The sequence below is a fragment of the Pan paniscus genome, chromosome 5, assembly GCF_029289425.2.
Source record: "Pan paniscus chromosome 5, NHGRI_mPanPan1-v2.0_pri, whole genome shotgun sequence".
Taxonomy (NCBI): domain Eukaryota; kingdom Metazoa; phylum Chordata; class Mammalia; order Primates; family Hominidae; genus Pan; species Pan paniscus.
In genome coordinates, this window is record NC_073254.2 from 53,349,111 (window position 1) to 53,375,556 (window position 26,446).

Consider the following 26,446-nt stretch of genomic DNA (forward strand, 5'->3'; position numbering starts at 1 on the left):
TTTAGTTGGATAATTCTGTTATGGCCAAAGGTCCTGTGGAGATTTGGCTACTGGATTTGTTAAAAATGCAGATGTCATCATTACATAATATAATTAGATCCGCTTTCTATCAAATCAGTGATTCAGGATTTCAACTCTTACCATTCCTCAGCCACTTTCCAGCACAGGTGAGAATACACAATGCTTAAGTAATGGTGAAAAGAAATGGAAATAAAGGGGAAGGATGCTTAGCAGGTGGTTGGCCTGATGGTGTGAGGCAATTGTAGCTTTGAATTAGGTTAGAGTGGCCTACTCACACTCATTTTAGCCTCAGCTCCCAACCACCTGCTTGTCAACCTACACCATTCTAGACCAACCCATCCCATGTCCCAGAGGAGGATATGCCACTATTTTCCCATCATGAAGGATACATACATTGAGTCTAATAGATACATATGTAAGCGTGTGTGTGTGTGTGTATTTGTATACAGAAACTCCTCAACTTATGATGGGATTATCTCCCAACAAACTCATCGTAGTTGAAAATATCATTAACCAAAAATGCATTTAATGCATCTAACCTACCAATCATAAGCTTGGTCTAGTATGTCTTAAAGATGCTCAGAACACTTACATTAGCCTACAGTTAGGCAAAATCTTCTAACACCAAGCCTATTTTATAATAAAGTGTTGATTGTCTCATATAATTTGTTGACTACTACACTGAAAGTGAAAAACAGAATGGTTGTGTGGGTACTCAAAGTACAGTTTCTACTAAATGCATATTGCTTTTGCACTGTCGTAAAGTAAAAAAATCGTTAAGTTGTACCATTGAAAGTTGGGGACCATCTGTGTGTGTAAGTGCACGTGTGTGTGTGTATATATATATGTATATATATACACCAATTCATAGATATGATACGGATATAGATATGGATATATGTAAAGGGAATGAGCATACCTTTTCTTGAAATGAAATCCATCTTGTCTTTAATTTTCCCTTCAAGCAATTAAAAATGGACATAAATTGTTGAGAGGCTTTTTCAGGCAACTAATGTTTAGAAAGTGAAGACCTCAAAGAGGCCAAGATTGGAGCAGGTACCAATGGTTTCATTACACTTTCATTCAAGAGAAATGAAAAGTGATGATTTGTGATCTGGCCAGAGAGAGCATGGGATAAAAGGCAAGAGATATCCAAGGAAAATGTAGGCAATTTTTGCCCAAATGGTATTTCTTCTCCAACTACTCCTCCCAAACTGAGCTCCAAATCCTGAATTAGTGCACACAAAATGAAGACAGCTGAAATGATGTATCATTTATTCAAACCACAGAAGGACAGATATAGAATCAACCTTTATTGGAGAGAATAATATTGTGATTTTTATATTATATAATACCTTGGGAAACTTTAGTATTCTTATTAGCATTATTACCTTTGTGATAAAGCTTATAAAATACTTTGTTAAATTGAGAAAAGAGTTCCTGAAACTAAATCCATGTTATTTTCTTTCTCCAGACCCTGTATATCCTGAAGGAGAGGCTTGGCCTAAATTAGGCTGAGGATTTAGCATTAAGTAGAGAGTTGAGAGCAAGTTCCAAACAGTGGTGAAGTTGAACAGGATGTAGTAGGAAAGATGACTAGTTTTCAGGATTTTCTGTAGTGTATGTGTGTATATATATATAAACATATATACACATATGTATAAAATACTTTGTATTTAATATATATACACATATATACATAAATACAAAGTATTTTTACAATGTATATAATACATATTTTACAAAGTATTTTATACAATGTATATAATACAATATATATAATACAAAGTATTATATACATATATACATATGTGTATATATGAATATATTCATATATGTGTATATATACATGTATACACATATATTAAATTTTTTAAGGCATTTTTTCAAATGACTGAAATCTCTTACTATCAAGTTAATTTAACATTTTTATCTGAAATTGTTTAAAATTCCACTTCTGCTTTCTTTTAAAACATGTTTTAATTGTTTGAATGCCATGGATCCTTGCTGCAAAATTTTGGAAAATGCAAAAAATATAAAAGTGGAATACATAGGTGATAGGTTGATAGGTGCAGCAAACCACCATGGCACACGTTTACCTATGTAAGAAACCTGCACGTTCTGCACGTGTATTCCGAAACTTAAATAAAATAAAAATAAAATAAAAGTGGAAATAAGAATTTCCCATATTTCTACCACCTGGAAATTATGACTATTAATATTTTAGTGTATTCTCTTCCAATACGTTATTTATGTATTTATTGCTGTTTTCTCCTTTGTTCTTTTTTTAAATTGACATATAACAATTGTACATATTTATGGGGTGCATAGTGATGTTTTGATGTGTATAATATGTCTTGTGATCAGATGAGAGTAATTAGCATATCCATCATCTCAAACATCATTTCTTTGTGTTGGGAACATTCAATATCCTCCTTCTCGCTATTTGAAACTATAGGTTATTCTTAACTATAGTTATCCTACAGTGGTGTAGAACAAGGGTCCCCAACCACCCCCACCTGGCCTGGCCACAAACCAGTACCGGTTCATGGGCTATTAGAAACTGGGTCGCACAGCAGGAGGTAAGCGGCGGGCAAGTGAGCATGACTGCCTGTGCTCCACCTCCTGTCAGATCAACGGCGGCATGAGATTCTCATAGGAGGGCGAACCCTATTGTGAACTGAACTGTGCATTTGAGGGATCGAGGTTGTGCGCTGCTTATGTGAATCTAAAGCATCCTGCGACCCCCGTCCGTGGAAAAATTGTCTTCCATGAAACCAGTCCCTGGTGCCAAAAAGGCTGGGGACCACTGGTATAGATCACTAACACTTAGTCCTCCTACCTGGCTATAATTTTGTGTCCTTTAGCAAATCCATCCCTATCCTCTTCTCCTTACCCTTCCCAGCCTCTAGTATCCTCCATTCTGCTTTCACTTCTCTGAGGTCAGCTTTATTTTAGTTTCCATGTGTGTGTGAGAACATGTGGTGCCTTCTCATATTGTTTAATGTGCTTATTATAGGCATCGAGTAATATTGATGAGAATGAGCATTCTTGTTTTGCTGTTTTGTTTTTTAATGAGACATCCTCTGGTTTTCACCACTAAGTCGCATGCCTTTTTAGACTGAGTATAAAAACATAATTTTAAGCTGTTCTTGGTGACTCAAGATAACGATTGTAAAGACTTGCCTTTGGATAGACATCATTATGCAGTGGGTTTTGGGGTCTGCTGGTCTATTTGTCTTTAAGTCAGGCAGCCTTACACTGCTATGCTTTTGTAGTTTTTCTCTTTGTCTTTCCCCCCTTGGACCATCATCTGCTGCTGACCAGAATCTGCTTGCTCTTGGGGGGGCTTTCTGACACTGCTTGTTTTCTCCAGATCCCATTGCTCACTTCAGCCAGGTGCTTTCATTTATCTTTAGCTGCAGCCCCCAGGATTGGCCACTGCTCTAGCACGAAAAGTATCAAAGTCCCTGATAAGGCAGGGACAGAAAGAGGGTTTTATTCTTTCTTTTCTCACTGTTGAGCCCATGCCAAGCAGTATCCACATACTGCCTGCCCTGCTTTCAGTCCTCTTTTTTGGTCCAAATGATGTTGGATCTGTCATTCGACTCTGGATGAATGAGAGCTCCTGAAGGGACAACCATTTCAGTGAGGGGGTGAGGGTGGGGCATGCTCAGACCACTTTTATTACCTTTTCTGGGGCAGAAATTGTAGGTTAAGGTGACATCCTCTCACAGTTTCTTTATGCCTTCATCAGGATACAAAGAATACAAGCTTCTCCCCTTCTCATTTTCTGTCTCCCTCTCTCTTCTATAGATAAGTATAGAGATAGAAAAGTAGACGTAGATAAAAACGTGGATATCAGAGAGAGGGAGCAATCAAGAAAGGAGATAGGCAGTGTATTGTTTTTAGAAGAGCAGAGAGACCTTTGGGAAGCCCTGTTCAAGAACAAGCAGATGATAAAGAGTTCCTTTGCTTTTCTTGAGAAAGAAAAATCATTGCATGGAAGTATCCAATAGTCTCAGGCCCTCTGTAGAAAAATTTCCTAGCCATCTTCTATAACACACATATAGTTCAACAAATGGTAGCCAGTATTTTAATCATCATTAATCTATCTACTTTGAAATAATTAAATATTAACAGTTAAAACTTTAACTGTTTCCCTCCTTTGGGAGTTAAGAAATGCAAGTCGATCTCATTTTTAGTTTAAAATGTGAATAAGTGACCACCAAATTTTATTGCAGATGTGCTTGAAATATTTGGCAAATTTTAATATTTTTCTGCTGTATCTGTAGGTTGGACTTCTGGGAATTCAGATGTTGTGGACACACGATTCAGAAGAGGCTTTACGTAATGCAAAAGATGACAGGAAAATCATGCAAGTGACCAATCAGAAATTTTTGGATATTCTAAATACTCTCATTAGTCAGACAACACATGATCTAAGCAAGTTTGATAGAGTGAAGTTCGAGACTCTAATTACCATCCATGTGCATCAGAGAGATATTTTTGATGACTTGGTAAGGTATCTTTTTTTTTAAATTTAGTGTACTAACTAATAATGAACAGCTAAGAATTGTATATGTTGCCTAACTTACATGAACTTTCCATTTACTTGGTCCTTTTTCATAACTGTCCATCAATATCATGTCCACAGTATTGTATTTCTGTATTGGCTGGCTTAAACAACCATATTATATATTCATTTGGCACTCTGAAAGTTTGGAACCAACTGATGTGATATGAGCCAACTGATTGTTCCATTAAACCAAATAACCAGGAACATGATATAATTTAGGTCATAAGCTATGCTGGGTCGATTGGAAAAGGAGCACAGATGGAACGGAATCAGGCTTCAGAGCACTCTCACGGCTGTTCGTCCAGTTGATGGTGATCATGGGCTTGATTTAGGCAAAGTTCTGTAGGGTGGGACTAAGAAGGGTAAGTGTTTGAATTCCTTTAGAAATGGGACTCTAACCAGTGGCCTTGACCAAGGCCAACTTCTCCTAAAGCAAGGATTTTTCTATTACAGGTGGTTTTGAAATGCCACTATTTGATAATCTTTACCTCCCATTTAACTCCTATTGCTTTAGTCTACTTGATTTGATACATTTTAAAGGTATCTCTTTCCTTCATCAGAGACACATAATTCATGCAAGTTGGGTCCTGTTTTAGAGAATGTGATCACAGACTGCCTGTTTCGAAGTTTTACCAAAAGTTCTGATCAGATAATTTATATTTATTGAAGATTATTTGAAGGACATCCAGTCAGTCCGTCCATCCCCCTGCAACCCAGATCCTTGCTTCTCAAAGTATTACATGCTGACCAGTGCTTTGGTATCACCTGGAAGTTGGTGAAAAGAGCAGAATCTCCAGCCTCCCTCCTCCCATCCAAGACCTACTGAATCAGAATCTGCATTTTATCAGGATTCTTAGGAGATTCATATGCATATTGAAGTTTGAGGAAAAACTGCTCTAGGATTTATCTCTGGATTAAGCTACTATCAGAAAGCTGCACACTTATATTGTTTTGGCCTTCCACGGACTAGCTTTTACTAATTGCAGTTACCATTATACTTTGACTTTAATTGACGTCCACCTCAAGAAGCACTGGTATGGAGTTCATTATTGTATCTGCTGTCAGCATACGTTTGAGGATGTTGTCTATACGTCTGTCGCTGGCTCCTAAAACTGAAGTCCTGTGAAAGAAATTTCTTTTAAAATTAAGTGCTGAGCAAACTTTACTTTACATCCAGAGGGATTAAAAAAAATAAACCTGTACATAAGGAAAACTATGAAACCATTTTATTTTATCTTAATCACCATTGAACTGTTTGCATCCCAACTAAATGAGATCTCATGGCCAACATATATGCATTTTATTTTTCCATGTACAATTATTAGAACAACCTGATATACAGCAAGAACTCAATAAATATATTAACTATTCTTCTTTTCTTCTCCACCTCCTCCTTACCATCTTAACAGATGGTTGAAAGTAGCTGGCCGAGAGCATCCCCATGGCCTTGGGTCCTGTGTTACAGAGCATTCCCTGTGGGTGGGGCCAGACTGTGTTACCTGAAAGTAACTCAAGATGATGAATACAAACTGTGCTTTAGGTGGGAAGCCAGTCCTTAACTAGAGGAGGAAGCAAGATCATAACCAAACAACAAACAACAATAACAAAAAGCAGGACTGTAAATAGCAAGGAATATGGAGGCCTGGTCAGATGGAGATCTGAACATTGTATAGTAGCCACGAGTCCATTTTTTAGTGTCAATTGAATGACCTGGAAGTGGGCCTACTGGATTTAAGAGCAGTGAAGGGGACCACTTGCCACTTCCTGTGTTGATTCCTCTGAATGGGCAGGACTGGTGTTTCACCAGTTTCACTGGAAAGTCACGAAGCTCCTCAGAATGTGGTTATGATGGAATGGAATTCCTAAGTTTGCTTACCTGGTTTCTGTCTCTTTGAACGGACCAGGTACTAGAGCTTGCATCCATGGCTATGGGAGCCCAGAACCTCTTGCCTCACTTGTATATGCTGATGACTAGGCAGATTGAGTGGCTTGGCTATAGTGCTGGTGCAGGGAGACATGGGCATATATAACCATGTGTTTCCCTGCTTAATCCCTTTAGTGGCTTCCGACTGCTATGAAGACAATTCCTAAACCCCTTCCCATGGCCCTGTGAACCCTCAACTCTCATGCTTTCTCTAGATCCCGGGATGCCCCCAGCTGTACTGACCTTTTTTCAATTCCTTGAAGATGCCAATCAGATCTTCTGGGCATTTGCCTATAGCACTTACTCTTCCCACACCCTCATGATCCCTTTTGTTCCCCGCTCCCGGTGGCCCTGGCTAATTCCTACTATTTATCTGGGTTTTAATTGAGATGTTTTCTTCCTCTGAGTGCCCCTCTCAGATATCCTGGAGTAGTTAGGTCCTCCTGCTCCATATATTCATGAGCCCTGAATTTCGGTAGTGGTGCCCTTTGTACTTTATTGCAATGATTTGTTTCACTGTTTGCCTTTTGCCCTTTTCTGGAAGCTCTGGAAGCCTGGAACCATCTCTGTGTTTGTTTGCCTAGCACAGTGTCAAGCATAGGAAGAAACTCAATAAATATTTGTTAAGTGAATAAGAATCAGTTCATCAAAGAGTGAATTAAAAAAACTGCCCACATGCTTATGTTTTATGCTATTGCAATTCAGTATATAACTTTTTTGTATTTTATGTTTTTAAGGTAAAAATGCATATCAAATCACCTACTGATTTTGAATGGCTAAAACAGAGTAGATTTTATTTTAAGGAAGATTTGGATCAAACTGTGGTGTCTATTACAGATGTTGATTTTATTTACCAAAATGAATTTCTGGGATGTACTGATCGCCTTGTTATCACTCCATTAACAGATAGGTAGGAAACCCAGTTTTCATTTTTTATTTTGTAATTTTTAAATGTGCTTAACATTATTTGTAGTTGAATTTGAAATATTAACAAAAGCAGATTTCTGTCATGCTGGGTAGCTGCTAGCTCATTAAAGTCAGCCTAACAATGAAATAACCACTTAAATATACATGTGCATTGAATTTTTATGAAGTAGAAAAAGATAAAAGAATAAAAGCAAGCTTGAATGTTGACTGTGAGTAATTTAATGGTGAATTTTAGATTGCAAGATGGAAAAATATTCCTAGAATCCCAAAAGAAGTTAAAATTGAAAAGAAGGAAGGTACCTTGGAGATCATGTAATTTAGTCTTTGTATTTTCAGATGTGGAAATTGGCACCTAAAGTACATTTTCATGGCCAATATGAATAATTAGTCAATGGCAGATCCCGTCACAATTCTTTCCATTATATGACACTAGGCAATTACTAGGTCTTTTTTATCCCATGACACCCCGTTAAGTATGCTGTGCATAGAAAACATTCAATAAATGTTGTTAGAATTGACTTAAATTGCGTTATTTAATATTAAGTGCTGCTGTTACTTTAAGTAGGGCTGCCTCCAGGTGAAATTATATCAAATCACATCTTCAGCCTCCTTTTGATTTATTGAACCTATCCCTTTTATATGCCCAGTGCCATAGCAACATAAATTTGTCAGTGTTTTCTCTTCTATTGGTGTTTACATATTAAGCATCATGTCTCATGAAGCTTTACTAAGATCTTTACTAAGTTTTACTTAGATCCAAAACAAATACAACAGAAGCTGGATCATGGATACAAAGAGATTTATTATATTAGTATTCTTTGCACTTTTCTAAATGAGTGAATTATTTCATAGTGAAACTATTTATTTACAGTGGTGTGCTGGAGCTGACTTGCATCAGCCTGTGGTGCTTACCTGGTTTCTTTTTTTGTTTTGAGACAGAGTCTTGCTCTGTCGCCCAGGCTGGAGTGCAGTGGCGCGATCTTGGCTCACTGCAACCTCCGCCTCTACCTCACAAATAGCTGGGACTACAGGCGCATGCCACCACGCCTGGCTAATTTTTGTGTTTTTTAAATAGAGACAGGGTTTCACCATATTGGCCAGGCTGGTCTTGAACTCCTGACCTCATGATCCGCCCGCCTCAGCTTCCCAAAGTGCTGGGATTACAGGCGTGAGCCACCATGCCCGGCCTTACCTGGTTTCTGTCTATGTGCATTTTGCCCCGACTTTGTGATATCACATTGGTAGCTTGCCATTGACCACAGTGGAAGAATTTATACAATAGAAGTTGGCAAACATGAAAACCAGGTTTTTTTTTTTTTTTTTTCTGGAGAGCCAGTTGTTAAACATTTGCCAGCACAATACTGCTCATTTGGTTCTCTTGACTGTAATGGGAGGAAGGCCTGAGGGTTTTAAGTCAGGGTTGAGGAGTTTTGAAATTAGTCTCAAGAAATCTTTGGACTCACTGTAGTACTTTTAATGAATATCAAGTACCCTAAGCTTGTTTGTTCAATTCTTTTATGTGAGCTACTCAGACTCTAAAATAAATAGGCCCATTCCAATCACATTGGATTTTTGCTTGCGCCATCCTGTAACGTGTCATCCCATACTCACAATGCTTTATTGGATGAACATTTGCAGATGCTATATCACGTTAGCTCAGGCCTTGGGCATGAACATGGGAGGCGCTCCCGCAGGACCTGCTGGCACTGGCAAAACAGAAACCACAAAAGACATGGGAAGGTGTTTGGGAAAATATGTGGTCGTGTTCAATTGCTCAGATCAAATGGATTTCAGAGGCCTAGGAAGGATTTTCAAAGGCAAGTGTCAAATAATGTAGATTATTTTAGGTGAATTTATTTTTATTGCCTTTTAATGTTATTTTCTGATATAAATCCAAAGTGATGTGATCTCATACTACATTAGTATGGGTTGATCCGCATGATATTGCCATTTTTCTAGGTTAAAAATGGCTGGATATCAACAGTTTCGTATGGTTCAATACTATTGCTAGTGTTATAGTCTATGCATGGAATGTGTGTTAGATTACGAAAATGGAATCAATCTATAATTGCCTGAAATAATAGTAGAGAGGATCAAAATAGCAAACGGGGGACACATGTGGCTTCCCTCCCACAGAAATGAAAGAATTTTAGAAAGCATAGCAACACTGGAAAATAAGAAGGGGGTGGCCATCAACAGATGGAAAATTTTGAGAAAATCCTGAAAGGTAGGTAGAACATGTTTTCAGATGGACAGAGAAAAAAATGTTTGAAGACACATCAGCCTCAGAGCTTAGTACTTGGCGATCTTCTCTTTCCTATCTACATGCATTCTCTTGGTGATCTTATGCAGGTCTAAACTTTAAATGCCATCTGTATGATGACTCCAGAATTATATCTCTAGCTCGGACTTCTTGAAACTCTAGATTCATTACATACAACTGTTGATTTAGCATGTCCACTTAAATGTCTAGCAGGTCCAGAGTCACTATGTTTAAAACCAAACTCCCGGCCGGGCACGGCTCACGCTTGTAATCCCAGCACTTTGGGAGGCCGAGGCAGGCGGATCATGAGGTCGGGAGTTCAAGACCATCCTGGCCAACATGGTGAAACCCCGTCTCTACTAAAAATACAAAAATTAGCTGGGCATGGTGGTGCGTGCCTGTAGTCCCAGCTACTCAGGAGGCTGAGCTAGGAGAATTGCTTGAACCCGGGAGGCGGAGGTTGCAGTGAGCCGAGATCTTGCCACTGCACTCCAGCCTGGGCTACAGAGCAAGACTCCACCAAAAGAAACAAAACAAAACAACAAAAACAAAAACAAAAAACCCCAAAACTCCTGATCTCTAGGTGCTCAGACACAACAACAACAACAACAAACAAAACAACCATCCCCAAACAACTTCGACCTATCCTTTACTCCGCTCTTTCTCTTATGCTCAGATCCAATCTGTCAGCAAAACTGTTGGTTCTACTTTCAAAATACCCCCAAAATTTGTACTTTCATCTTAGCAGTGTGCTATTTCCATTGTTTTGATGAAAATATACAAATAATTAAACCTCTCTTTATCACTGGAATTAAATATGTATTTATCAACAGCCAGATATGAAACTTTACATAATCCCGTTTCAATGTATAATGGTTTGGGAGCACTGGAGAAATGATTGTTATCAAGAAGGTATATTATAGAGTAAAACTTTACAAATTAACTGTTTTTCATGCCAGGTCTTGCACAGTCGGGTTCCTGGGGCTGTTTTGATGAGTTTAACAGAATTGAATTGCCTGTATTATCAGTGGCAGCACAACAAATTTATATTGTTTTGACAGCAAGAAAAGAAAGAAAGAAACAGTTCATTTTTTCTGATGGTGATTGTGTTGATTTAAATCCAGAATTTGGAATCTTCTTAACGATGGTGAGAAAAAAGGCTTTAAATGCAATTTAATTAGTTTAATTGTTACAGACATAAATAAAACAAAGCATGTGTTAGTGGGTAGATGACCAACCATCCAGGAGTCATGAGCTGTTCTCTCTTACCATATGATTTTTTTTATGTCATTATAACCCAGACAGAAGATAAAATAGTAATTTTTTCAATTAAAAAAATTCAGATCCAGACCTACAGAGGTAATATGCTAATGATAATAATAGATACTGTTTATTGACCACATAGTATAATATGTGTAAGGTGCAGGCTAAATGTTCTATGTGCTATATCAGATGGCATAACTCATGTGGTTCTGCAGTAACAAACAATCCCTAAATCTTAATTGCTAAAAGCCACAAGGTTTATCTCTCTGTCATGCCACGTGTCCACTGTGGGTTGACTAGGGTAGAGGTAGGAGGCCAGGGCTGCTTTGTATGTCTTTACTCTAGTACTCGGCCTGATGAGGTACCTACTATCTCAATCATTGCTCTTTGCTGTAGCAAAGGAAAAAGAGAACATGAAGAATTGTGCTCTAACTCTTAGAGTTTCTTTCCAGAAGTGACACAAGTCCTAAGTCATTGGCTAAAGCAAGTTTCACGACCTAACTTCAGGGGGTGGTGGGGTGGGGGAAAATGTGCCATCCTATCATGTAACTAGAAACAGGAAGGACCTGAAATATTCTCTCACATGTACACTGTATCTTATAGCTATGATAGCCCTCTGAAATGGGTATTATATAGCTGACTTACCTGAGGCTCAGCAAGACTTAAAAACTTCCTAGGTCACCCAGCCAGTAAGAGAAAGAAGAAGTTGTTGTCTCTCTAACATAAAAATCTGACTGCTTAACCTCCACACTTGGTTTTTCTTTGACACCGAATAAAAGGAAATAAAAATAAAATTTCTGCAATAATTTAACAAGGTCCTATACGAAAGAATTGTAACAAATTCAGTTACCATGTGATTAAGGGTGAGCTTTGAGATTCAGTGTTGTAAAGATAGGAAACCAAAGGCATGAATAAACGGGAGTTTTTATGCTTTTATGTATCACCAGTTTTAAAGTTTTTATGTGTTTTCCATAAAGGTAAATCTTGAAGTTGCAAGATAACACAAAGCACTCTGAGTTTTTAAATGTCCCCATGGATAAAGATGATAAATTATAGGAAGCAAAATCAGAAATGTTTCTGATACACTTTATTGTAAGCAAACATCCAGTAAAGCAGTTAGGGGGAAATAAGAATAATCTGAAGTATTGATTATAAGTCAGGAAGTGGGATGAAGAAATGTACTCAGTGTAAAACTGTGGTCTAGAATTTTACAAAAAGCTTAACATGCTCCCTGGATTAAGAATAATATTGGAAATAGCAATTAGATATTGCATTAAGCTGTGAGTAACTGAAACCTAAAAAAAATTGTAGTTTAACATGTAAGGATTCTCTTAAGATCCTTTTATGGTTCTACTCCATCATGAATTCCATCTTCAAGGTCACCTTATGAACCAAGATGCTACAGAAAACATCTCTATTGTGTTGCAGCCAATTGACTGAGTCAACTCTCTTCAAACAAACATCAAGGATATTTCGTACAGTGTGCTCCTTTGCATCTCGCAGTGTAGAATATAATCACAGCAGCTGCAAGGCAGGCTGGGAAATGTAGTTTTTAATCTAGGTGTTGCTGTACCCAGCTTGCAAGTGGGCTCCTGTGGCTCAGGAAGGTTAAGAGGAGTATTGAGAGGCAGCCTCAATTTCTGTATTTCCAGCCCCTAGCAAGGTACCTGGCCTATTGACAGTGCCCAGTAAATGGTCAGGGACTGAAGGTTTTTAACAAACTTGCCTAAAATAACTCATTCCTGTTGGCCTTACTTGTCTTTGAATCTCCAACCTTCCTTTGAGACTTGGGTCTGACCTCTGTTCAACCTGTTGCTTCTTAGGAGGGCTTCATTTCCTGTCTGTCTCTACTTTTGTCCATTTCAGTGTTTTTCCCATCATTCCCTTCTTTATTTCCCCTCACTGCCATCTTTATTTCTCCTCACTTCCATGGGTTTTTGTTAGCCAAAAAGCTCTGTAACTGTGGCTGCAAAGAATAATTGAAGAGATGGAATAAAAAAATGCCCAAGGAAGCTCATCAGTATAAAATCCTTAGTTTTTTTCTTCTTTCAATAACATACTTTAGACCATAATTATCAGGTATCTATTCAGTTTTCTCTTGTATTATTTCATGTTCTTTTCTATTTTTAAGCCAGCAGACACAATTTTCTATTTTTTAAGCCAGTAGACAATTTTGCCACACAAAATTGTGTGTGACTTTATTAATATCATGAAAATGGAAATATATAAAAGGGCATATAAATATTAATAAATATACATGGTCTAATACATATTGTTTTGAGAAAACAAGATTATTTTATGAGTCTAATATTTTCAATACCATCTTAAAATCTGAATTAGGGGTTTGAAATATATTTGTATTCAGAAATGAAAATTGTTTTAGCAATTAAAAATTGAACATATTTTAACTTTTAGAACCCTGGATATGCTGGGCGCCAGGAACTACCAGAAAACCTAAAAATCCAGTTTAGAACTGTTGCTATGATGGTTCCTGATAGACAGGTATGCACTAGGATTTAAAAGCATAATGTACTTTATGTTCTTTACTTGTTTTTCACTAAAGTTGAAAAAAACTCACTATATTAATTTTCAGATCATTATGAGAGTTAAACTTGCAAGCTGTGGTTTTCTTGAAAATGTTATCTTGGCTCAAAAATTTTACGTTCTTTACAAACTCTGTGAAGAGCAACTTACTAAACAGGTAACTTTATAGATCTGCTTTCCTCCTAGCAATAGTATTTGGTTTTTTTGCTTTGTAATTTTCCTTTGATAAATACTCATCAGTGAGTTAAAATCTCATTGACTCTTTTCTAAAATGCTTTTAGAATTAATTTTACCTGTTGGTTGTGTATTTTTAAGACCCTTTTATTTTGAAATAATTGTAGATTCACAGGAAGTTGCAAAGGAATGTACAGGGAGGCATGTACCCTTCACCCTGCCTTGCCTGGTGGTTGACATCTTGTAACTATAGCACAATAACAAAACTGAAATGGACACTGAAGCAGTCCACAGAGTTTGTTAAGGTTTCATCAGTTATACATGCACTGGTGTGTGTATATGTGTGTGTGTGTGTGTGTAGTTGTATGGAATATGTAAGATATGGCTCTGTTCCATCACCACAAGGTTCCCTCATGCTACTTTATAGCCACACCCACCTCTCTCCCAAATCCCTAACCCATTAACCTTTTCTCCATGTCTAGAATTTTATTGCAAGAATGTTATGTAAACGGAATCACATAGTATGTAACCCCTTGGTTATGCATTTAAAAATCTATTGTTTGGGCCGGGTGCCGTGGCTCACGTCTGTAATCCCAGCATTCTGGGAGGCCGAGGCGGGTGGATCATGAGGTTGGGAGATCGAGACCATCCTGGCTAACGTGGTGAAACCCTGTCTCTACTAAAAATACAAAAAAAAAAAAAAAAAAAATTAGCCAGGCGTGGTGGCACGTGCCTATAATCCCAGCTACTGGGGAGGCTGAGGCAGTAGAATTGCTTGAACCCGGGAGGTGGTGGTTGCAGTGAGCCAAGGTCCCGCCACTGCACTTCAGCCTGGATGACAGAGCGAGACTCCATCTCAAAAAAAACAAAAACAAAAACAAAAACCATTGTTTGTTGCTCAGACTGTATCAGACTATATTATTCTCAAAAGATATTTAAGGTGTGAATACTTACTTGATCTTGCAGCTTGGATTTTCCCATGGAATGATCATATTTCAGTCAAAGGAAAGGCAGGAAGTTGAGCTAATAAACCTTTGTGGCTTAGTCACCCCAAAACTATCGCATATAAGTATCAGAATCGACCTATATGCATAGAGTGAGCCGTGAGTCTATGTTGAGTTTTTCAATTAAACCATCTTTTTGCCCTCTTCTCCCATCTCAGGTTCATTATGACTTTGGATTGAGAAATATTCTGTCTGTATTGAGGACTCTTGGATCTCAAAAAAGAGCCAGACCAGAAGATAGTGAATTAAGCATTGTCATGAGAGGACTAAGAGATATGAACCTTTCCAAACTGGTATCTTCTCTGAATTCTCTTCTTTTCCACAGTTTTAATGTTGTTTCTTTCTATTTGGTGGACAAGTAGAGGTAGGCTGCTGTTGAGCTGTGAGCACCCATAATTACAGGGATAATAAGTGTGCCAAGCTACCACTGTGCTTCCAGAAGAAAGCAAAAGACCCCATGACCTGTGTGACCAACATGGACTATAAGTGCCTCCTTTTATCAGCTGTGTGCAGTGAAACAGGTCATCAGTGGGCTTCAGCTCCAAGACTCAACCTAGTTCTCTACCATTATTCACAAAGTGACACAAATTCTCAGCATAAGAATCTGGATTCACAGGGAACCATGAGAACTTTTTGCTTTCTCTGTATGTGACTAGCTTATCTCAGATATATCTCTCCCAAAACATAAACATCATTTCTATTTTCCAAAAACACATTGAAAATTTGCTGCGGAGAGCATGCTGCTTTCATGCTTGTCATGGTTACAGCCTGATTTTTTTTTTTTTTCTTTGAAACAGAGTCTCACTCAGTCACCCAGGCTGGAGTGCAGTGGTGCAATCTTGGCTCACTGCAACCTCCTCATTCCAGGCTCAAGCTATTTCCCTGCCCCAGCCTCCTGAGTAGCTGAGACTACTGGCACACACCACCATGCCTGGCTAATTTTTGTACTGTTTTGTAGAGATAGGGTTTTGCCATGTCACCCAGGCTGGTCTCAAACTCCTGGACTCAAGTGATCCACCCCACCTCAGCCTCCCAAAGTGCTGGGATTACAGGCATAAGCCACCATGCCCAGCCCAGCCCAGCCAGGTTGTTTTGAATAGCTGATGGACAGGTTCATGTGACGTATAAGGATTTCTACGTGCCACATATTGTGCCCATGCCATGGGTGTACAAAGTTGAAGAAGAAATGGTTCAGGAAGCTACATTCTAGTTACAAAAACTAACATCTGTGGAGTTCATTAGTGTTACAAAGTCTTTTCAGGTGTATCGTCTTATTTGAGCCTCACAGCAACTCTGTGGGGTCTGGATGGCTAGCTTGTTTATTGTCACTTCACTTATTGGGGAATGGAGACTAGAGGTTGCAGGATTCCCCCATAATCACCATCAGCTGAGAAGAGGGGACAAAAATTTATAAGATTTTCTGGTGCCAAATCCACTGCTCCTGCCAGTATACCTCACTGCCTGTATGACCAACATGGACTGTAATGGAGGCTTAGACTCCCTAAGTCACCCAGGCTGGAGTGCAGTCTAAGCCTCCCTTAGATAATGGTATTTTGGAAATTCCTAGACAAGTACTCAAGAAAGCATCAGCAAAGCCCTAGAGAATAAAGAGAAATCATAAGGGGTCAGATGTTGGGAACAGGACAATCTATGCATTAAAGACATTGCAAATAAGGATTGGAGTCAGTGTACTCAAACCTACTGCTTATAAGAAAGGCTCACAGAACACTGCCCTGATGGACTTTTCCAGCCATTGTTGGATGAAGTCATGCAGGGTTATGGCTATTTCCCCAATTTAAATAAAATATCAGTTCTTTAATTTCATGGGGTTGGGACTACAAATTATCATTTTTAAGGTTAATGCAAATGCCACTGTGAGAAGCAAAGATTCATGTGATAAAGTAATGAGGTCGTACTTTGGAGCAGTAGACTGGGGCAGGATTGTAGAACACATTGAATGCTAACGAACTTTGGGTACAATGTAGATTCAGTGGTGATTGTATTAGTCTGTTCTCACACTGTTAATAAAGACAATTTATAAAGGAAAGAGGTTTGATGAACTCACAGTTCCACATGGCTGGGGAGGCCTCACAGTCATGCTGGGAGGCGAATGAGAAGCAAAGTCACATCTTTACATGGCGGCAGGCAAGAGAGCATGTGCAAGGGAACTCCCGTTTACAAAACCATCAGATCTTGTGAGACTTACTCACTATCATAAGAACAGCAGGGAAAGACTTGCCCCCATGATTCAATTACCTCTCACTGGGTCCCTCCCACGACACGTGGGAGTTATGGGAGCTACAATTCCAGATGAGATTTGGGTAGGGACACAGCCAAACCATATCAGTGATATTCTGGAGAAAGTACTAGAGAATACAAGCCTGATTAGGAGAGTAATAAATGGTTCTCTGGGGATGAAGTGATAAGTACTATGCACATCCCAGCTAGCTGATAAATGTTTGTTGACTGAATGAGTAAATTTATTTTAAACTATGCCACCTTAGGTTGATGAAGATGAACCCCTGTTCCTCAGCTTAATCAATGACCTGTTCCCAGGACTGCAACTGGATAGTAATACTTATGCAGAACTGCAAAACGCAGTAGCCCATCAGGTTCAGATAGAGGGTTTGATTAACCATCCACCCTGGAACCTGAAACTGGTGCAGGTAAAGACATTTTAATCTATTATTAGTATAATGATAAGTATGTGTTAAACATTCCTGTCTGAATAGAAAACTCATAGTTAGTCTTACTTGATGTAAATGTTAAATGAAAACATCATATATACATCATTGCAAAAAGAATACTTGGGAGGATGTAGTGGTCCTAGGAAGATAGTATGGATTTACCCTGCCTCGCAGTAATCAAGCAGTAATTTACTGCAGTTGTTACTTATACCTGGTGACAATGTTGGGCGGAAATAGTAGGTTATAAAAACTCTAGGGGAACGGAACAACGCAGATGGCTTCTTGTGCCAATCTGGTAGTACTGGCTGCAGCTGGGTGCCTCAGTGGAGTGCAGAGCCTGAGGAATCTGGGAGTGCTATTTTGCTCCTGCTTTGTGTGTGGACATGTTATATCCTTCACCTACACTAAAACCTGAATCTTTTGACTGCATATGTTGGTGTCTTTCTGTTCATCACATTTCATCCTTGTGACAACCATCTAATCACTTGATTGGATTACCAGTAGAATCAAGAACTTGTAGCAGAGACACAGGATTAAATCTCTATGAGCTTGATGCTTTGGGAATATTTTCCAGAGCTTTTGGAAAATTAAGGAGCTGAAATTGTGGACATTGTTGAAAACTGCATTTGAAATATTAATATAACAATTCTTATTTTAACTTACTGTTCTTGCCAGATTATAAGATGTGCAAGTGTCTGAGATACATCCAAATCTTACAAAGAAATATGTGCATGGGGGAAAAGTCTTTTTCATCATTCATGTACTGGAAACCATTTTAAGAGTTTAAAAAATTTCTGGGAAAACATGATTTTATATATGATATGCATACAGTATACTGAGTTTTAAAATTCTTGCCATCTCAATGGGTGGCGACTAGAATTTTGGGTTCTTTGTTGATGTCAATAACATTGCTCTTGAACATGTCAGGAACAGTGCCTCTGTTGCTTTTAAACTATAGTTTACAATGGTAATACATTTCTGTCCAAAATGGTAGGAGAATAACTCACTCTACCTCTGATCAGCTGTCAGACCTTTGACTTCTTAATTTTTTTTATTGAGAAAACTACAGACGGGATGTTATAACAGCGGCTGTCCATGATCCTAGCATGTCTCCTTGAATCTCTTGTACCATTTCCACGTGCCCCTGCCCAGCTTCTGTGTGTTTTCGCTTCTAATAGCAAAAGGAGGCCTGGAGCCATTTTGTTGGCAGGCACAAAGAGTAGGTGCTGCACGGGAGTTTATTTCCCATCCACCCCCAAACAAACGTCTCTAAGAGTTGATGGAGTAGGAAAGTCAAGCTTGCCTGGTTCCAGGTGGAGCAATCTTTGAGGTGTAAGTTACACTCCAGTCTCCCGCGGGATCAGGCTCAAGTCTGTCCTCTACAGGGCTTTGTCCTCAATCACACCTTGCTTGGCTTCTTCCCATTCCTGTCCTGCTTTCCTCTTATCTTACTCGTTTCTCCTGGGAGCACTACCTGAATAAATCACTTGCACAGGAATCCTCATTCATGATGTACTTCTGGGGAATTAGAAGGCCCCTTTGAAACGGATCTTCACTGTGATGCTCTGCGTTGCTGCTTTCCACCACTAAGGGGCGATATCATCACATTGGATGCCAAGAAAGTTTGCGCATGGAACAACCGCTGGTTATAGACCAACAAACCAAAATCACAGGGACTCATCACGCAAGAAGCAAAAACTAGATGCTGAGTTAATTATTTCCAAAATGTAATTCAAGCTCCACATTGTTATTACTTTAGCACATATCGTTTTATAACGTGGTGCTCATTTGCTATGCACATCTAGTAAAACAACATTTTTTACAACTTAAAAATAGTGAACTAGTTACATTAATGAAGAGCTTATTTAAAGCCTTTAATCTTCAAGTAGCTACTATGAATGTCAGCAGGAGACTCATAAATTACATATTTTAATTTACTGGTTAATTGTGCAGTTATATGAGACGTCTTTGGTACGGCATGGCTTGATGACTCTTGGGCCCAGTGGTTCTGGAAAGACAACCGTTATCACGATTCTAATGAAGGCGCAAACAGAATGTGGAAGGCCTCATAGAGAAATGCGAATGAATCCAAAAGCCATTACTGCACCTCAGATGTTTGGCAGACTGGACACTGCTACCAATGACTGGACAGATGGGATTTTTTCTACTCTGTGGAGAAAAACATTAAAAGCTAAAAAAGGTATACACAAACCTCCTTTGTGATCATTTTTTCCCTGCTAGCGTATTAACACAGTATTTTTTTGATTTTTCCATTTTAATTACTTGCAAGTGAAAAGCGATTTTCTGTTTTAATTATTTTCAGGTGAAAACATTTTCCTCATTTTAGATGGTCCTGTGGATGCCATCTGGATTGAGAACTTAAATTCCGTTTTGGATGACAATAAAACTCTGACGTTAGCTAATGGAGATCGCATTCCCATGGCCCCTAGTTGTAAGCTTCTGTTTGAAGTCCACAATATCGAGAACGCCTCTCCTGCCACGGTTTCTAGGATGGGCATGGTCTATATCAGCAGCTCTGCTCTCAGCTGGAGGCCAATCTTACAGGTGGGGCAGAGAGATGGGAAGAAGAACCCTCAGAGTCTCTCCACGTTTCACTTTCTTAATAAACATAGATTCTGTTTCTTTGTTGCAGGCATGGTTGAAGAAACGCACTGCACAGGAAGCTGCTGTATTCCTGACACTGTATGAGAAAGTCTTTGAAGATACATACACATATATGAAACTAAATCTCAATCCCAAAATGCAGCTCTTGGAGTGCAACTATATTGTGCAGGTAAGATTTTTTTGTGTACATTTACTACTTCGATTTTGATTTTTTTTTCACTCAGTTGCAGTTTACAGCCATCTGAAATAGAAAGTTCAGACAGTCCATAAAAATCATTTGATGATGTGGCTGTGAAAGCTCTGATAATTTTGATTTCTATTAAAGATCTTCTTAATGATCTTACTGTTTTCTCTATTATTTTCACTTCCCAGAGGGATGTTGTCAGAGGAAGGGGAATGAACTATCTTTCCCATTGTCAGGTTTAGTGACCTGTCCCATAAAGTGTGTATAATAATGACAGTCAATAAAATATAGTAATTAATTAAATTTTAAAATAAATAAAAAATAACACATACACACACACACACCTCAATACTGGTTCCATCCTAACAATAGAAGACTTCATTGTCTGGGCGCGGTGGCTCACAGCTGTAATCCCGCATTTTGGGAGGCCAAGGTGGGCAGATTGCTTGAGCTCAGGAGTTTGAGACCAGCTATAGTCAACGTGGAGAAACCCCGTTTCTACAGAAATTAGCCAGGTGTAGTGGTGAGTGCCTGTAGTCCCAGCTACTTGGGAGGCTGAGGTGGGAGGATGACTTGAACCTGGAAGGTTGAGTTTGCACTGAGCCAAGATGGCAACACTGCACTCCAGCTGGGGCGACAGAGTGAGACCCTGTCTCAAAATAAATAAATAAGTAAATAAAAATAAATAAAGTTGGTAGCTTCGTGGGAAAGAACAGAAAGGGGCCTGTTGCAATCAAGAAAACTTGGGAGGCAATTTTGGCTTTGGAAATTTAGCATGTAACAGGTAAGGAAAATCTTTAAGTAAAAATTATCTGACAAGTAGTTGTAGCATTGTTTTTTCCCTTTCTTCCTTCCTTTCCTCTTTCTTTCCCTTTTTCTTTCTTTCTTTCTTTCTTTCTCCTTCCTTCCTTCCTCCTTCTCTCTTTCTTTCTTTCTCTCTCTCTTTCTTTCTGTCTTTCTCTCTTTCTTTCTTTCTTTCTCTCTCGCTCTCTCTTTCTCCCCTCCCTCCCCTTCCCTTCCCTTCCCTCCCCTCCCCTCCCCTCCCCTCCCCTTCCCTCCCTCTCTCTCTCTTCTTTTCTTTTCCTTTCTTTTCTTTCCTTTTCTTTCTTTTCTTTCAACAAGGTCTTGCCTGTTGCCCAGGCTGGAGTGTAGTGGTGCAATCAATCATAACTCACTGCAACCTTGAAGTCCTGGGCTCGAGCTGTCCTCCTGCCTTAGCCTTTGAAGTTGTTGGGGCTACAGGCACACACCACCATGCCCAGCTAATTTTTAGATTTTTTGTAGAGACAGGGTCTCTGTATGTTGCCCAGGCTGGTCTAGGCTCCTGGACTCAAGCAGTCCTCCTGCCTCAGCCTCCTAAAGTGCTAGGATTGCAGGCATGAGCCACCATGCCCAGCCAGCATTCTTTATTTCCTACTCGGTTTTCCTTATTAGTCTTTGAGTTAAAACAGAATTAATCATAGATCTTCAAGGGCTCTCCTAATTCTGATCTATAGGTGATCTCTCCTTACACATTCTAGAGCTTCGATTCTCAGTTAAGAGAGTCAGTCATTTGTGGGTAGGTTAGAAACAAAATATAAGGCCGAAATCAGTGAATTATTTAGTAATTACTTTAAAATGGATAATAGAAGACAATATTTTATTTTGAAGTAATTTTGTTTTGAAAGACCGAGGATGTCCTACTGTAGTTGTCTTTCTGATGCTATAGGGCATTGGCACACTTTTTCTTAAAGGGCCAGGTAGTATTAATAAATATTTTAGGCTTTGCACAACTCTCTGTCTCAACCACTCAGCTTTGCTGTTGTAGCACAAAAGCAGCTAGAGACAATGCATAGGTGAATGAGTGTGACTGTGTGTGTGTACCAGTAAAACTTTATTTACCAAACAGGTGGCCAGCCTCTAGGGCCACAGTTTGCTAAGTCCTGCAAAATGTTACAAAGAAATAGAATCTTTGATCTGGAAAATTTGGATAACTAAACTTTAGAACCAGTAGCTACCTTAGCTGCTAACATCGAATCTAGGCCTTTTGCTTTCCCAGTAGGAAATTGAGACTCAGAGAGGTCAGTGGGATGAGCTGGGGGTTGAAACCACAGGAGCAGATTTTCAGTTCAGCATCCTTTCTGCTAGACCATGCTGCCTGTCTAAAACAGGATAGCCTTTCTTCTACGTGCTGTTGGCTGTAGGACGGTGATCAAGCAATAGCTTGAGATATATCTATTTTTCTTCTCTCTTCCTTCCTCCTTTTAATTTTACTATTATTTACAATTTTTTATTTTCAAATTTTTAATTTAAAAATTTATTTTATTTGAAACATTTTCAGTCTCTCAATCTTCTGGAAGGGTTAATTCCCTCCAAAGAAGAAGGCGGTGTTTCCTGTGTCGAACATCTTCATAAATTATTTGTGTTTGGCCTAATGTGGAGTTTAGGAGCCCTTCTGGAATTGGAAAGCAGAGAAAAGCTTGAAGCCTTCTTACGGCAGCATGAAAGCAAGTTGGACTTACCAGAAATACCTAAAGGCTCAAATCAAACCATGTATGAGTTTTATGTTACTGATTATGGTAAGCCCACTGAACTATACCTTAAATGAAATGACTTTTTTTTCAAATGAGAAAATATAAGCTTTCATAAACTCTTCTATGAGAGAATATTAAAACAATTATGAAAACATAATTGTTAATACCATTTTGAAAAGAGCATGTATTTGAAAGAGAGTGGAATTTTGCATATGAATTGTGCCCGAAACTGATATTGAGACTCTTGACTTCTCCTTTTGGAGTGGGCTCAGTAAAATCTGGCATAAATAAGTTAGTAATACCTTGTACATCATCTACTTTCTAATGCTGGAATAGGAAAGGTAGCAGCGTGGAGAACACAGATTCTTCATGATGCAAAGCATGCTAATACACATAACGGATCAGCCCCACACTTCCCCTGTTGGGAATGCCAGAATGAGTAGAGAATGAACGTAGCAGATTCCTCAAGGTCCAGCGCTGTCACCTTAGCCCCCCAGCCTTCCATGTATGGCCGGGCCCAGCTCACTGCTCCTTAAAAGAAATGCCTTTGAACTTGGTGCTTTCATCCAGAGCCCAGGCCCTGATTCTTCAAAGTTCCAAAGAGGAAAAATATGCTTCCTAAAAACTCTAATTACCTCTGGTTCTTCCTAAAAACTCAAAAACAGCAATAGTCTTTTGTTTGTTTGTTTTAATGAATAAACTGAAGGACAACTAGAGCAGGGGAGTAGACAGCAATAGCCAAATTTTGAAAGCAAGAAAGCAGTAAGGTAAGTGGCAGTCGATTTAGCACATTGGCAGTGGGAAGAGCTGAGAAGCAACTGAGAAGCGCACGTCACAGGACATTCAAAGGGCTCAGGAAGTGGAAACTGGGGCAAAAGTTGAGCTAAAAACCACAGGGCTGGTTATAAGTCTGTTTGAGAAAAAGACCTCCTGGGCCGCTTTCCAAAGCCCTGCTGCCAGACAATCGGCCTTCCCCACACTGGCAAGACTAAAGAGTTACTGTTTGAATAGTGTAAAATAGAGGGTTTCCTAGACTTGGGGACACCAGGCACATTTAAGAGTGGGAGAATCATACCAAAACTGGGGATTAAGTGGAAATTTGTGTTTGAAAGGGACTGAGATAAATAAATTTTTTCAGTGGGCCATCTTTAACCAGAATGGCCAATAATTCTATTACATGTGTTAGATGCTGCTAAAGGTTTGAGATGGCAAAAGGGCACTCTAACTCAAAATGCAAACTAACAAAGGAATCTTTAAATCTAGATATGCACTCCCTTAGAATCCAGAGCCAAGCTCCTCCACAGCGCTGCTTTCTGAACAGCCAGAGTTCTATGATGTTTAAAGGTTCAGATTGCCTCCCTCTGAGTGCCTTGTCCTTATTCAGAGGCCGGGCCCCAAGTTACTCAGAGAGTGAAATTCATCAGCAGCAATTTTCCAACCATGGCAGAGCCTTGGTTAGGGGATTGAGATGGCATCTAATAAGGAAGCCAATAAAATAATTACCTTCCTCTGTGCCATCAAAAATATGTATTGCCACATTTCTTAAAGAGCAGTCCAGTGATGTTTGTGACATTTTCTTCCAAGTAGCTAGGACTGGTTCTGTAAGTTTAGACAATGATGTTTTCTTATTTTTAATGGAGATGTTAACAAAAGGTTGACAATAATCTAGACTCATATTCCTTCTTCAAGGTGGTCCTGAAGTGGTCTGTTGACTAAAATATTGAGGGGTTGCAGGCATTCAGTCTTGCCACCCTAAATAACTACTTTTGATGAAATTTATTTGCCCAAGCCTTTGTGGCCACAAAATGAACTAAGATATTATGCACTTAGTGGTTATTTAGGGCCCTAACATGTCCACTCAGCTGACTTCTAGCCAGCCCTTTCTTAACTCATTCTTCATCCATCCTTTTAATTTTTTTATGGACATTAACATCTTTGGAGAAGACTTCATTCATAGATTTAAAATTAAGTAAGGAGACTTATGCTTCCAGACAAGATGGAGTAATGGGGACTGGGTTTAACCTCTTATATTAAAAATATAGAAAACTGGACAAAATGTGTAAGACGGTTTTTTTTCAGAGATTGGACAATAGGCACTACCGGACTGAAATCACGGAGGGAAGTGAAACAAGGTGATTGCATTAGTTTATTGCATGGATGCAGTTTCTAGAAGCAGCTCAGGGAGGGGAAGATCAAATAGAATTGGCTGTCTCACCAAATGAGAAGGCAGAGGTTGATTTGGGAGAGGCCAAGGTGGCTGGAATTTGCAGGGCAGAGCACCAGAGAGGAGAAATCTGCACAAGGAGGAAGTGTCAGAGAACAACAGAAACAGATAGACAAATCCACAGTTATACTAAAGGTGTCAATATTTTGAATAATTGATAGAACAAATAGACAAAATTAGTAAATATATGGAAGACTTTAACAACACTATCAATACCCTGAATTCAAAATTATAGAATGCTTCAGCCCAAAACAGCAGAATATACATTTTTTTCCAGTGCACAGAAAACACTTACCAAGATATTCTGGGTCATATAACAATTCTTGATAGGGAGACTTTACAGCACTTTATGTCTTTACTAGAAAAGAAGAAAGGTCTCAAAACAATGATTTCAACTTCTTCCTTAATAAGTTAGAAAAAGAAAAGCAAATTAAACCCAAAGTAAGCAGAAGAAAGAACCATGATCAAAGCAGAAATCAATGAAACAAAAAACAGAACAGCAACAGAAAAAAATCAATGAAACAAAAAGATGGATCTGAAAAGATCAATAAAACGAATAAATCTCTTATTAGAGACATCAGAACAAAAGAGAAGACATACATTACCATAGTCAAGGATGAAAGAGAGAACATCACTACAGTCCTCACAAACATTAGAAACATGACGTAAGTATATTAGAAACAACTTTACAAGAACACATTTGACAATGAAGATGAAATGGACAAATTTCTTGAAAGATATAAACTACCAGCCATCATCAAGAAGAACTAGATATTGCACAGCATGCTGAATATAGTTAATAACTGTGTTGTACATTTCAAAATTGCTAAGAGAGTAAATTTCAAATATTTTCAACACAAAAAAATGATAAGCATTTGAGGTGATAGATATGTTAATTCGCTTGTAATAATTCCACATGATACGTTAATTCGCTTGTAATAATTCCATATTGTATCCATAAACCATAACATTTTGTTCCCCATAAATATATACAATTATAAATTGTCAATTTACAATAAAATTTAAAAAGAAGAAATAGATATCCTAAATAGCCCTATATCTACTAAAGAAATTGAATTTGTAGTTAAAAACCTTCCCACAAAGAAAAACACCAGGCCAAGATGATTTTATTGGTGAATTCGACTAAATATTTAAGGAAGAAATAATACCAACTGTACACAAACTCTTCCAAAAGATATAAAACGTACAATAGGAAGAAACACTTCCCAGCCCATTTCATAAGGACAGTGTTACGCTGATGCCAAAACCAGAGACAGACATTCCAAGAAAAAAACAAAAACAAAAACAAAACTATAGACCAATATTCCTCTGGAACATTGACGAAAATTTCTTAATAAAATTATAACAAATCCAATAGTATACAAAAGTCCAACTGTGGCTTTTATTCTAGAAATGGAAGATCAACATTCAAAAACTGATCAATATAATCTGCCATATTAGACTAAAAACTAAGCAAGCCATAAACAGTCATCTAAATGAATGAAGAAAAGCAT

At 38.6% G+C, this 26,446-nt stretch overlaps 1 protein-coding gene across 1 annotated transcript in view; it reads left to right on the forward strand.

Annotated features, from left to right (window-relative positions):
• The window catches only part of DNAH8 (dynein axonemal heavy chain 8), a 332,740-nt gene that overhangs the window by 148,836 nt on the left and 157,458 nt on the right, over positions 1 to 26,446 (forward strand). Inside the window, exons 41-53 of the mRNA XM_055113566.2 lie at positions 6 to 167; positions 4,317 to 4,541; positions 7,262 to 7,434; positions 9,090 to 9,268; positions 10,674 to 10,861; positions 13,393 to 13,479; positions 13,571 to 13,678; positions 14,858 to 14,992; positions 17,204 to 17,365; positions 19,340 to 19,586; positions 19,710 to 19,951; positions 20,040 to 20,180; positions 22,516 to 22,753. Of these exons, the coding sequence (XP_054969541.2) occupies positions 6 to 167; positions 4,317 to 4,541; positions 7,262 to 7,434; positions 9,090 to 9,268; positions 10,674 to 10,861; positions 13,393 to 13,479; positions 13,571 to 13,678; positions 14,858 to 14,992; positions 17,204 to 17,365; positions 19,340 to 19,586; positions 19,710 to 19,951; positions 20,040 to 20,180; positions 22,516 to 22,753 (2,287 nt within the window). The remainder of the gene's footprint in view (positions 1 to 5; positions 168 to 4,316; positions 4,542 to 7,261; positions 7,435 to 9,089; positions 9,269 to 10,673; positions 10,862 to 13,392; positions 13,480 to 13,570; positions 13,679 to 14,857; positions 14,993 to 17,203; positions 17,366 to 19,339; positions 19,587 to 19,709; positions 19,952 to 20,039; positions 20,181 to 22,515; positions 22,754 to 26,446) is intronic.